The sequence below is a fragment of the Poecilia reticulata genome, chromosome 8, assembly GCF_904066995.2.
Source record: "Poecilia reticulata chromosome 8, P_reticulata-male-v2, whole genome shotgun sequence".
In the NCBI taxonomy this organism is placed as follows: domain Eukaryota; kingdom Metazoa; phylum Chordata; class Actinopteri; order Cyprinodontiformes; family Poeciliidae; genus Poecilia; species Poecilia reticulata.
This window is the reverse complement of record NC_088837.1, coordinates 17257409-17269524: the sequence shown is the minus strand read 5'-3', so window position 1 is coordinate 17269524 and position 12116 is coordinate 17257409. Positions and strand designations below refer to the sequence as shown.

The 12116-nt window shown below is 38.1% G+C and overlaps 2 protein-coding genes across 4 annotated transcripts; both read right to left on the bottom strand.

The window, feature by feature from the left end:
- Nucleotides 1-82: 82 nt before the first annotated feature.
- On the bottom strand, nucleotides 83-3151 carry ptger1c (prostaglandin E receptor 1c (subtype EP1)). Of its 2 annotated transcripts, XM_017306181.2 has the most exons (3): nucleotides 2748-3151; nucleotides 677-1531; nucleotides 83-544 (listed from the first exon to the last, which is right to left on the bottom strand). In XM_017306181.2, exons 2-3 carry the CDS (start codon nucleotides 1517-1519, stop codon nucleotides 320-322), a joined length of 1068 nt encoding a protein of 355 aa, XP_017161670.1. In that variant the 5' UTR covers nucleotides 1520-1531; nucleotides 2748-3151; the 3' UTR covers nucleotides 83-319. The 2 variants fall into 2 exon arrangements, with proteins under 2 accessions (XP_017161670.1, XP_081466216.1); XM_081610090.1 differs by having other exon boundaries at nucleotides 677-3151.
- Nucleotides 3152-3512: 361 nt separating this feature from the next.
- LOC103468883 (adhesion G protein-coupled receptor E5-like) lies at nucleotides 3513-11820 on the bottom strand. 2 transcript variants are annotated; one of them, XM_081610088.1, is made up of 19 exons: nucleotides 11347-11819; nucleotides 9942-10019; nucleotides 9550-9699; nucleotides 9309-9461; nucleotides 8636-8782; nucleotides 8385-8507; nucleotides 8226-8269; nucleotides 8018-8122; nucleotides 7696-7849; nucleotides 7417-7539; nucleotides 7148-7338; nucleotides 6895-7059; nucleotides 6605-6799; nucleotides 6158-6375; nucleotides 5972-6032; nucleotides 5787-5878; nucleotides 5410-5578; nucleotides 5224-5313; nucleotides 3513-4862 (listed from the first exon to the last, which is right to left on the bottom strand). In XM_081610088.1, the coding sequence occupies exons 1-19, from the start codon at nucleotides 11375-11377 to the stop codon at nucleotides 4818-4820; spliced, it is 2334 nt and encodes a 777-aa protein (XP_081466214.1). In that variant the 5' UTR covers nucleotides 11378-11819; the 3' UTR covers nucleotides 3513-4817. The 2 variants fall into 2 exon arrangements, with proteins under 2 accessions (XP_081466214.1, XP_081466215.1); XM_081610089.1 differs by lacking the exon at nucleotides 8636-8782 and having other exon boundaries at nucleotides 11347-11820.
- Nucleotides 11821-12116: the final 296 nt, after the last annotated feature.

Below are 12116 nucleotides of genomic sequence, written 5' to 3'. Positions count from 1 at the left end.
CAAAATCTGCCCCGACCACCAGATTTGCAGGAGGCTGCTACTGAATGTAGGACAAATCATGCGGACACCGGTCCAGACTACTAACTAAAATGTTGTGAAATGTCGCTTGGGTTGTCTCCCATCACTTATTCACTCCACGCTGCGCAGGCCTTTGGTATGCAAACTATGAACTTGTTAAGCTATGCTGAAAAATAACAATAGCATTTATATATTAACTTACAAAAAAAAAAAAAAAAAAAAAGAAATCGGAATCAGGGTGAAAAGCAAAGCAAATAACTTAAGATGCCAGTCCAAAATGAAAGAGGTCAATGGATGAGGGTCATTGAAGATTAATTGTATTTCTGCGGCTCTCTGACAAGGAGTTGCTGGATGTTGGTATGCCTTGATAGTAGCGACCACAGCAAAGTCTCATCAGCATTTTCCTTCGAAGTAAGATATAAACCCAGGGGTCTAAAATCTGATTCCAGGCAGCCATGCGCAAACCAATTAAAACAAGCTTATCTGGTTCAGTATACATCTTAAACTGCTTGATGAAAATGTGGATCTATAAGACAGAAGACACATATAAACAGAAGGTTTTAAGCAATCTTCTAATTGACTGTAACGTCTAAGAACTGAAATGTGTGTAACTCTTTACAGTAAATATCTCAGGAGTACAGGGAAGAGATGTACACACCAGAAAGGGGCCCCAGCAGACACAAGACACCACAGTGACTGCTGCGAGTTGCACCATCATCTCCACATCCAGTGTGCAAAATAGGGAGGCAGACGATGCTGTTGATGCACGACGACCACTGCTACCTGAAGGTGTTGTATTTCCTTTTCTTGACTTTATTCTTGCATGCAGCAGTGCCAGTCCACTGACAATGTTGCAGAACAGGGAAAAAAATAGAGCAAAGAGACCCAGAGAAGAGAAGACCAAAACTAGGGTTGTGTCATCACCAGACCCTTTCCCATGAATCGGAAAGAAACACCATGTTTTGGGAAATTGGAGAAAATAACTTCCCTCTGAAAAAAAAGGTGACAGAGCCAGCAATAGTGCAATTGTTGACAAAAATAACACCACTGACTTTGCATGAGCAGTTGTAACCATAGAAACATGAAAAAATGGTTGCGTGATTGCCATACAGCGTTCCACTGCCATTGCAAAACCAAAAAACAATGAACACAAACCAAAAAACACCATACTTGCTCCAAAGACATCACAGAAGGTTTCTCCAGGCTGTAAGACCCCAGGGTTCAAATGCACATGCAGTGCAAATGCACCTAAAATCACATGACCCAACAGGTCAGCCACAAGTAAAGCCACTGTTAGTAGCAGAAATGATTTTTTTGATTGGCGACGGAACCTGGAGCGGGACCGAGCCAGTATTCCCAGAGCGGTGAGGTTGGAGACAGCTCCAAATAGCATGGTGAATAAAGACATCCCTAAACCATTAGTTTTAGGGATCAAAGTGGTGTTGTTGGTAGTGGACACATTAAGAAGAGATTCATTTATTGGTACACTTGGTGTCGTCATCTTCAGTGTGATCTACAGAAAAATACAAAAGTAATTGGAATTTTTATGAAAAATAAACTCACCTAGAAGTTAACAGTAATAAGCTTTTATTCCTCAAGGATTCTATCCATCCATCCATCCATTTTCTTCCGCTTATCCGGGGTTGGGTCGTGGGGGCAGCAGCTTCAGAAGGGAGGCCCAGACTTCCCTCTTCCCAGCCACTTCTTCCAGCTCCTCTGGGGGAACCCCAAGGCGCTCCCAGGCCAGCAGAGAGACATAGTCCCTCCAGCATGTCCTGGGTCTTCCCCGGGGCCTCCTCCCAGTGGGACGTGCCTGGAACACCTCACCAGGGAGGCGTCCAGGAGGCATCCTGACCAGATACCCAGGCCACCTCAACTGGCTCTCTCAACGTGAAGGAGCAGCGGCTCTACTCTGAGTCCCTCCCGGATGACCGAACTTCTCACCCTATCTCTAAGGGAGAGCCCAGCCATCCTGCGGAGGAAACTCATTTCGGCCGCTTGTATCTGTGATCTCGTTCTTTCGGTCATGACCCAAAGCTCATGACCATAGATGAGGGTAGGAACGTAGGTTGACCGGTAAATTGAGAGCGTCGCTTTTTGACTCAGCTCTCTCTTCACAATGACGGACCGGTACAGCGCCCGCTTCACAGTAGGCGCTGCCCCAATCCGCCTGTCGATCTCCCGCTCCCTTCTTCCCTCATTCGTGAACAAGATCCCCAGATACTTAAACTCCTCCACTTGGGTCTGGACACCCGCCCTGACCCGGAGAAGACACTCTACCCTTTTCCGCTCACTGATATAAAATATTCTTTAGAAATTGTTTACATAAACAGTGGATATTAAACACTTCTTTCCAAAATCAATGTTATAATTTTGAATGCAGTACTAAATAATCCATAAAACATTATAGATACAGTTTTGAATCAAAAACACAGAATGCGCTGTTATAGCATATGGGAATCTTTTTAAAATCTGAAATATTATGTTTACACATCAACATAACCAAGAGTTTTGAATTTGTGCCCAGTTTCTGGTGTCGTCTGCTCATAACAGTGGGGCAGCTTTCCCAGCATTACCTCTAGAGACATGTAGAAACCTGTTATTTCCTTGTACTTTTGCTTCATAACGATCTTAACTTCTATCTATGAAAACAGGAATGCACCAAGAATGTTATTTATAAATATGTTATTGACAAGTAAGAAAAGGAATAAAATATGGACAAAACTTACCTGGAGATAGCAATGGATGAATGCTGGGCTGTTTATGGTGGAAACAGATGAATATGTTTCTTATCAGCACCGTTGCCTTGTTTGCTAAGTGAGTTATCACTACTTCCCTCTCATTTTCTCTTGTCCCCTCCCTTTTCTCTCCAACAGTTTCTCTTTTGCCTGTTCCTACTTTCTCTCTCCCTCTCTGTAGAGAGCTGTTTTATCACAACCTTCTGGATCTGCATTTTCCATCCTCCTTCCCTGCTAAAAGCATTCCTTCCATCTATTGATCTCTTCTGATGATCTTATGGAGCAGAGTGGATCTCAGCTTGCTCTCAGTTATTTTCCAATTGATTAACTGCTCGCTAAATGGTTCAACACTCGTAGTAAGAAGCAGATATTGCTTACATTCTTTAGCTTTGTTACAAAAATATGTTTTTTTTTTTGTCATTCCTGAAAGAATGTAGTATACATGTCTCATAAACAAATGTGACGCCATTGATCAAACTTCATAAAATACAATGACACAATGCGGCCTTAGCAGTGTCTGTGAAATAATAAGATCAATAGAAACCAGATTCAGCCCTGACCTTTAATACAAACCAGATTTCTAAATGTAGTAATTCTGTATGATTTAACTGCTCGTCTCTGTCTAAACCTTTGGGTTTTTCTAGGAACCATCATGTTGCTGATCTCACATAAACAGGAAGGAATAGGAGAAAGTCTCCCATTTCCTGTGTACTTTTCAACCCACATCAAGAAATGCTTTCAAAATCATCAGCAATGTTATATGTATGATTACATTTATTTTTGCAAATCTAAAAACAAAGACATTTAAAATTCCTATTTGCAGAATTCACACAAAGAAAGACATGTAAACAAGAAATAAACAGCATCAGTGTAAAATATGCGATGTGCGCTAATACCATGTGTTACAGCGGTGCTACCATTTCAGATAACCATAACAACTGAACTTATCTAAGATCAGTTTAAAAACAAATAGCATATGACTCACTGAATAAACAGCTATTTTCGATGCATTTCTGTTGCAATAAATGCAGCAGCCTTGGAGCCATACAATAATGCCGACTAAATTTCCCAGCGACTTATATACAGGCAAATCTCCAAATGATAAATCTGTTTTATGTTTTGGATTTCCAAAAAGTAGTGCAGTAGTTGGAGCATCCCTGCAACTACTGCACAGCCAACCTAATGGGAGTAGAGATGAAGCTGAAAGACTTAAAAGAAGAGCTTGCAACCTAAGTATATTTTGGATTGTCCTTGCTGATTGAAATAAGTACCTGAATGAAGCAACTTACATTGGTAGATGTGCCTGATTAAGTTCTGCAAACATATATGTAATTTTGATCAAAAGAACACACATTTTTTCATATAAAAATACTGTTTTTGTATGTACATTTCCTAAATAAATTACATAATTTATCAAGTTACAAAAATACGGTTAAAAAAAGTATTGCCATGAAATTAAAGCATATTATGGACAGTATGAGTTGTCAAAACAAGCCATGTTCAAAGCTTTAATATCCATATTTTAACTGGACTTTAATCCAAAGCTATTAATAGCAATAATAATAACTTTATTTATAAAGCCATTCAAAGTGCTGAGCAATCACAAGGAGTTAAAAAAACAATACAATACCCCCCCAAAAGCAGCAAAAACAATAAGAATAAAATGAAATCACATATGACAAAGTGAATAAGTGATTTTTTTTAACTTAGCTTTAAAAACCTATTGATGAAAATGTCTGCCTAATATCCTGAGGATATCTTATCACTGTTAAGAAGCAGGAAATTATTTTGATAAGCAATGCCTAATTACCAATAGATGGTACTTTACCATCTGTACTTTAGACAAATCTGCACCGTTTCCAAATGAGAAAGGCACATTGTCAACATAACAGTGAATAGTTAGGTTAAATCAGAGCAGAAGAGCATCAGCAGGCAGAAGACAAAGTGAAAATAGTAACAGGCCAAGCACAGACCCCTGAGGGACCCCAAACTTCACTGCACATGTCTCAGAGAGCTCATTTTTAAAACGACATTCTGAAATCTCCCAGAGATATTGTTCAGTTAAATCATGTGAGACTCTCCCGTGTCCTGGGTACTTCTGGATGCCTGAAGATGACAATGCAAACAATGGGAGAATTAAAAACATATTACATTTATGCAGGAAAGCTTTGCTGTCTCAGAAACAACAAGAACAAACACTATGCTTCACTTCACATCTTAATTTAAACCAGAATGAATAATTCTGGGCTCAACATGGCAACAGACAATATTTATTCTGATTTAACTTCAAGCAGTGATGAATAAAGAGTAAAAAATAAAAATTTTAATACACTTTATGTAAATATGTGTATCAGTTTTAACTGTATGTTGAACACATTTTAAAGACATTGTTTAACTTTAGTCTCTGTGCATTAATGAGCAGGAACTGCATTCCTTGCATTGAATTAAAGTTTAAATCTCTGCTTACATTAGCTTTGCTTGAGTGGTTGAACTCGGAGTATGTTCTCTTCCGAGGCGCACGTAGCTGAGAAAGAATGTTTTCATACTCCTCCCTCACCTAAAATCAGAAAACAGATCGAGCTTGGATCCCTGATGATACAGAAAAACTGAAGCGTGATATTTTTCTTTACTTTTAGCAGAGGGCGTGACTGACCTGTTTGGAAAATAGACAGTGCATAACAAAGAGCATGACACCTTGAAGGCTGCCAAAAATGGTGAACAGATAAGACATTGTCATTGTGTCTTTCTCAAACTGGAAACATCCAAAGATCCACATGATACCGAGTATGCAGAGCTGAGCCACTGCAGTAATGGTGAATGCCCTGCAGGAGGCAACAAATGCACATAGGTAAAAACGAGGAACTTCATTTTTTTATGTCAAAGAGGATGTTGCACTTACTTTTTTTCAGTTTTATGAGTAAGGAAGTAAAACAGGTTCTTTTACAGAAGAAAATATGACTAACATGCGTCATAGCAGTTCTCAGCTTTTTGGTAGTTGTAGGTTGACCATGTGGAACATTGGTAACTTACTTGATTTTATGCAAGCTGTCCAGGTCTGGGTTTAAACTTGAAAACTTCTGTGCCAACTTCCACACAGTGATAAGGAAGAAGAAAATGTTTACCTGGACGATGAGAAAAATTTTAAGCGGAAGTAGGGTGGGTTCCCATACAAATGTTAAATTAAATAATGAATTCATTTTTTGGTAAAAACTTACAGTAATGATGACACAGACAGGGGCATAGAAGCTCCAAATCGAATCCAAGTTTAGCCAGCAACTGAAATGTAAGTTGACATTTTATTGAACAGATTAAATGAGTTAACTTTACCAGAATTTGAAAATGGTTACAAAATGAGCCAAAAAAAAACATTAATATTAGTTGATGAAATTTTGACAACTCACTATTTCTTAGTCCCGTATCCATGTCTGTTGACCAACGCAGTGACAGCAACAATTACAGCCGGGACTCCGTAGCCCCCTGCCATCATGTAGCTGGTTTTAAAGTTGGTGTTGAAGACCAGGACCACCATCCTGAAGAGCTGGATTCCCTCCAGACACATCCAGCAGAAGGAGGCCAGGTAGAAGAAGTGCAGCATCCCTGCAACTACTGCACAGCCAACCTAATGGGAGTAGAGATGAAGCATGTGAAAAGCATGATTTCAAAACGAGTTCAAGATATAGGAAGGAGTTAATTACTGAGGTAATAGTTTCTAACAGGATTAATACACAACAATTTAGAGTGGTGAGCACTTTCAGTACCATTTTAGCTGTAGTATGACTTAATGCTGGCTTCTCTGATGTGTTTTTAGATACTTTTTAATAAACTCAACAAGCCGTTAGAGCATTAACCTTGTTCTGTGTCTGAGAGATGCCTGCGAGAAAGACAAGGGTTGCAATAAAGAGGCTGATGCAGAGGTGCAGGTGGATGGTTGTTCTTGGGCTTTTGATGGACCGGATCATTGAGAAGGTCAGGATGCAGAGGAACAGGCAAATTAATGAAAGCGATAGGCCTATCCAGGAGAACAGCTGCAACTCAAAAGGGCTCTGTATGGAGACAGAATGGGGAAAATTAAAGCGTCATGTTTTCAAGTGTGAAGAACTTTATGTTCTGAATAACTATGAAGTAAAGGAAGTAGAACCTCCATGTCATAGAGGGCCATGAGCACCGCGAAGCTGCTCAGGTGGTTACAGGAACACACGGTGTATTTTGGGTTGGACTCCGTCACGTTGCAGCCGCGCTCAGACCATGCACCTCCTTCCTTAGAGGAATCCCAGAACACACAGGTGTGGGCGGTTTGATTTGGCTGTGAAATAGATAAATTCATTAGTTTCACATTTATCTTAAAATAGTGGATGTTATGGAAGAAAGAAACAAATAGGCTTTTCTCTTACCTGATCAAGATGATATAAAGTTATATTGACCGGTTCGTTCAGGTGTTTTGTGTCTGTGTTGCTGACACTGACAGTCACCACTTTGGAGTTTATCTTAAAGTCCTGGCTCTCATTCTTTTTCATCCCACTATAGAAACCTTCTGTAGATTTTTCCAAGTTTGAATAGCTCAGCAATGAAACTGTTGTAAATCCTTCAATGACAGGACAACACAGGTTTAGTGTTTGAAATTAATGTGTTTTAAATGTGTTATTTATAGACATGTTGTTACCTGGATAAAATGAGGGATCTCCTGCAGCTTCCTTCATCTTTATATCCACTTTAGCATGTTTAGACAACAGAGTCTTTAATCCTTGGGGTATAGCCGACCCAGTATGTACCAGCAGCTCCAGTTCTGGTGGAAAATTGGTATTGAATAATTTGTACCATAGATAAAACTATCAACTGTGTGAAATATGGACTTTAAAGAGGCAGATTGATGTAGTAAAAAGCAAAAGTGCATATATTTTTTATTTATTTTGGAAAGCAATCACATTAATTACTGATTCACCTGTGTGATTGGTGGATGTCTTAGTTCCTGGTGTTTTAATAAAAGGTCCAATGAATCTTAGAGCTTGTTCCACCACATCTAGAAATGTGGAGATTTTCTTGCTGCCATTGAGAGATCCAGCGGACAGGAGCTGGTCGATCACAGAGAGCAGACTCTAGAGTTAAAAGAGGAGAGACATTGAAAAAAAATGCATTAAAGGTCAAACAAAAAGCAAAAACAGAGGGAGTACTGACTTTTTTGGCAGCATAGATGTACAGATAGCTGTACACCATCTGACATATTGGGTTTCCTCTAAAAGGCTGCTTCTAGAAACAATTCCTACCTTTAGTAAGACTTCTCCATTGAGGTCCTTTGAATTTTTACTTCCCGAGAGCATCAGACAACTTTCACTCAGTTCCTTCATATCATTTTTAACAATGTCAAATTTCTAAATGAAGGCAAAAAAAATAAAAAATCACATACGAAAGGTAATTGATAACAGAGGAACATCACATTTTGAAAAAAATAAACCTTCCATGCTGTGAATTTACCTCCATAAGATTGTTCACGTCCTTGAAAACACCACAGTGAAGCTCTAAGAAAATAAAAATAGTTTACTGTCTGAAAATCATTTTGAAAGTACATTGTTTAGTGTAAACCCTAAACCTGTTTGTATTGGTCTTTCAAGAAAAACTAAAATCTATTCTTACCGGTACAACGAGCCGTTTTGTTGCCGTAGTGGCTAAACCCTGCAGAGCATGCACAGTAATGGCCGCTGGCATCATGGAGGCAGGATCCATTTCCACAAATTGTCTCATCAATCTTACATATATCTGAAATGGACACAAATCAAGGATAAAAAAAAAAAGAATTTGAATAGTTGATGCAGCTGAAATATTTTAAGATATGTTAAAAGGATTTTAAATGTGTAAATCTTGTCACACTATTTCATATTCATCACCTTCACATTGCTCCTCCTGCCCAGAAAAGCTAGATTTTCCAGATTTCAGTACATAGCCAGCGTTGCAGACGCAGTAATAACTGCCGGGTGTGTTTGTACATGATGCATTAAGACCACAAACCTTTTCATCTTTACATTCATCTGTGTCTGTATGAGCAGAGGGAAGGAATGTAAAAATAATTGACTTGGAGCTGAAATGCAAAGAAAAGCAAACTAATACAACTGCTTTTTGTGTCATCATTAAGACTATTTACTTTTACATTTGGCAGAATCTTTAGCAGTAAAATTCACAGCCTTTGTTGATGACCTGAAACCTGAAACCCTCCTTACACTGGCAGTAGTAGCTGCCATCTGTGTTGAAACACTTTGCATTTTCTCCACATCTCTCACTACCGTTATGTACATTCATCAACATCTTTGTCAAGGAACAAAAATTGTGAAAAGTTGGTATAGCATGAACTCATGCTTGGCTTAATTCTGAACTTGATATTCATTAGATAAAAGAGAAATGATTAAAAACAAAAAGGATTTTAGAAAATTAAGTAAAAATAACTAATATATGTGTCTCTATGAGAAGGGGGGTGGAATGTAAACTTGTGAACACAAATAAGTTTTCACCTTAAATGCAAAGAAAAGCAAACTAACACAACTGTGCAGGAAGTCTCTGTGTTACCTCTGCATGTGACTTTGTCACGGCCATGAAATATTTCCACTCCAGTAGAAGAGACAAATCCATTTTTACAGCTGCAGGTGTAGTTGGGCATTTTGTTTTGACAAGAGGCATTGGGTCCACAGATGTCTGGGATATCCAAACATTCATCGATATCTTTTTTGAAACAGAAAAGAAAAGAACAATTATAGGAAATGATGGATGAAATCCGATTGTTTGTCATTTCTAATTAAAGACTATTTACCTCTGCATCTGACATCTGAGTCTAAAGCAGTAAAATTCACAGCTTTTGACTTGTAACCTTCCTTGCACTGGCAGAAGTAGCTGCCATTTGTGTTGAAACAGTTTGTATTATCTCCACATATTTCTGGGTCGTCTTTACATTCATCTGTGTCTTTGTCAATGAAAGAGAAATGTGAAAAGTTATTACAGCATGAACTGATGCTTGGTTTAAATACTGAAATTTATATTGATGTGAAAAAAGAACAAGAATGATAAAAACAACAACAATTTTAGTAAATAAAGAAAAAACCTGAAAATTATGAGGCATGATACAGAACAAAGTACTTTTTAATAGAGAGCTGTACATGTGTTGCATATAAGTGTCTTTAAAGAAAGTTACGTTTTATTACATACCAACACACTTTTGGTCTTTCCCCTTGAACCCATTAGGGCAGATTTGTGTTTGGACAATGAAAGGAAAAAGGATAAAAGCTGAAAAACAAACACAAAGTGCCACTCATTACTGCAGCCTATTACATTTTGACCATTTCATCTATTACCCCTGATCACTACAATATCAATGGTCATAGGGTATTTTTAGGAAAGTTTCAAGATTCAATAAGTCTAAACATTAGAGCTAGAGATATGATGAGTTTTGAGAAGGACACTCTGCAAAAACAAATCCTTTTGGATTAATTTTCTCTACAAACATGTATTGCCTGCTTGTATAAGGTATCTCAGGATAATTTTCACCTCTGGAGGATTGCATTTAGAGTCCTGTACTTTGCCTCGTGAATAATAATGCAGTATATAAACAACCTTCTGACTGCACTGTCAGTTTTTTGTAGTTTCCTGAATGACTATGTGGGTGTGATACAGAGTATGTAAAACAGGAAGGGAGAATGTTTATGCTGGTCAGTCCACGGACTTTGCATTTAATCCTTAAAATTAAACGTTACATTTTTTTTTATCAGTTTATTATTTATGATGATGTCTGGTTGCATTACAAGTTTATTGTTCAGAACATATTTTCTGAAGCAGTTTTCTCTTGATAGTGTTTCCTATGTAAGTGGATAGTTAATAAAAATAACTGCCTGTTTAATAATAAAATAATTACAGTTTGTAATTAGGGAACTTTACTATACACAATTTGGCTTTCAGATTAACACAGAGCAAATAACAGGACAGCAGCAATATGTAGACATAACATTGTTGGGACTTTTACAGAGGAGAATAAATGTTAGATCACTTCATTAATCCTGTTTCTATTAAAACATTCAGAATCAGAATGTGTCAGTGTTGCTTCTTGTTGCTAGTGGCATAAAAACAGAGTTCTTCCACTGTGGTCAGCTGACTGGTAGCTGTGGTTACAGCGGAAAAAATAATGTGGGTACTGTCTAATGAGGTCATGGTGTTTAATTCAGTTTAAGTTAAAAGACCATTTTGAATATCGTTCTCAAAATGTGTTTTTGGGCTATTTTCCAGATGTAAGCTGTTATGTAACTGTGCTAAAGCTAAAGTAAAGTTACCAGTTTAAATTTATAATTGACAAACGACTATTAATTTTCCAGTGAGAGCTGAATATTTAACAAAAAAAGGAAATAAAATAAGTATAATTGAGCTGATTTGAAGATAACTTGAAATTAGATCCTTATTACTAATAAATTCATGTTTAATTAAGTAAGTAATCACAAAATTTACAGTGCTGGTTTATCTGTAGTGTTTCTTGTGGCAAACAATAATAGAATATAATATCTTTTACACCCTTGAAACAGATGATAATCCATTCATGTCCAAATTAATGACATATGTGACTCACCCAGTATCAAAACAGTCCACGTGGCTCTCATGGTGAAGAGGAAAGCAATGTTCGGATGAATGTTAAAGAAGCCACAGCAACTTCAGAATATTTCCACATTCAGATCGTCTGATGTTCTTTTCTTTGGTCCAACTTAAACAATTTTCAAGCCTTACAAACTGGAATTTGGAAAGAAAAAAAGATCTAACTGCATGAGTTAATGTCTATGAAAAAAGCAAAGTGGCTACTTTCCACGTCACTCCCACTTCTGTAAGATTATCAATGCCTCTTTGTATGAAACTGCATCTTCTCTTAGCTTCCCCTCTTGATCTTGCCTCTCCGTTCTCTTCTACTCTCAGACTGATCTCTCTGTTGTGGTGAGCTGCCAGGGAACAGTAAAACTTTAAAAGAGGATCTCTCTCTCTGTCTCTCTCTTTCTCACTCTTTCTCTCTGCCTCTCTCTTTCTCACTCTCTCTCTCTTCACATCATGCCACCGACTCTGAGGTTTGTACAACCGCCAACTTTTCAGGAACTGATGTACTTGTTAGGGTGTGGTGACAGAGACAGGATGTAGTTTTGACAGCTTACTCATATTTGAATGCATGGCAAAAAGACATCACCTAAAAGCATGTTTTCACAGATAATTTCTTTCTCTTTTAGCCAACTCTCATCGCTGGCTGCCGTGTTGGACTCTGATTGGGGGACAAACAGGGTTAAACAAAGATTGAGACTTTCACACAGTTCATTGTTCTGTGGAGTCTCGCTGTCTGACTCAGCCTCCCAAAGGCAC

Bases quoted from the DNA above. Each gene is read 5' to 3' on its own strand.
- ptger1c (XM_081610090.1), bottom strand. From the start codon at position 1,519: ATGACGACACCAAGTGTACCAATAAATGAATCTCTTCTTAATGTGTCC. The intron at 545-676 runs GTGTGTACATCT...TCTGTCTTATAG, and splicing joins TCTGCTGGGGCCCCTTTCTG to ATCCACATTTTCATCAAGCA.
- LOC103468883 (XM_081610088.1), bottom strand. From the start codon at position 11,377: ATGAGAGCCACGTGGACTGTTTTGATACTGG. The intron at 7,540-7,695 runs GTGAATCAGTAA...ATTTTCCACCAG, and splicing joins GACATCCACCAATCACACAG to AACTGGAGCTGCTGGTACAT. The intron at 6,376-6,604 runs GTTAATGCTCTA...TACTCCCATTAG, and splicing joins TCTCTCAGACACAGAACAAG to GTTGGCTGTGCAGTAGTTGC.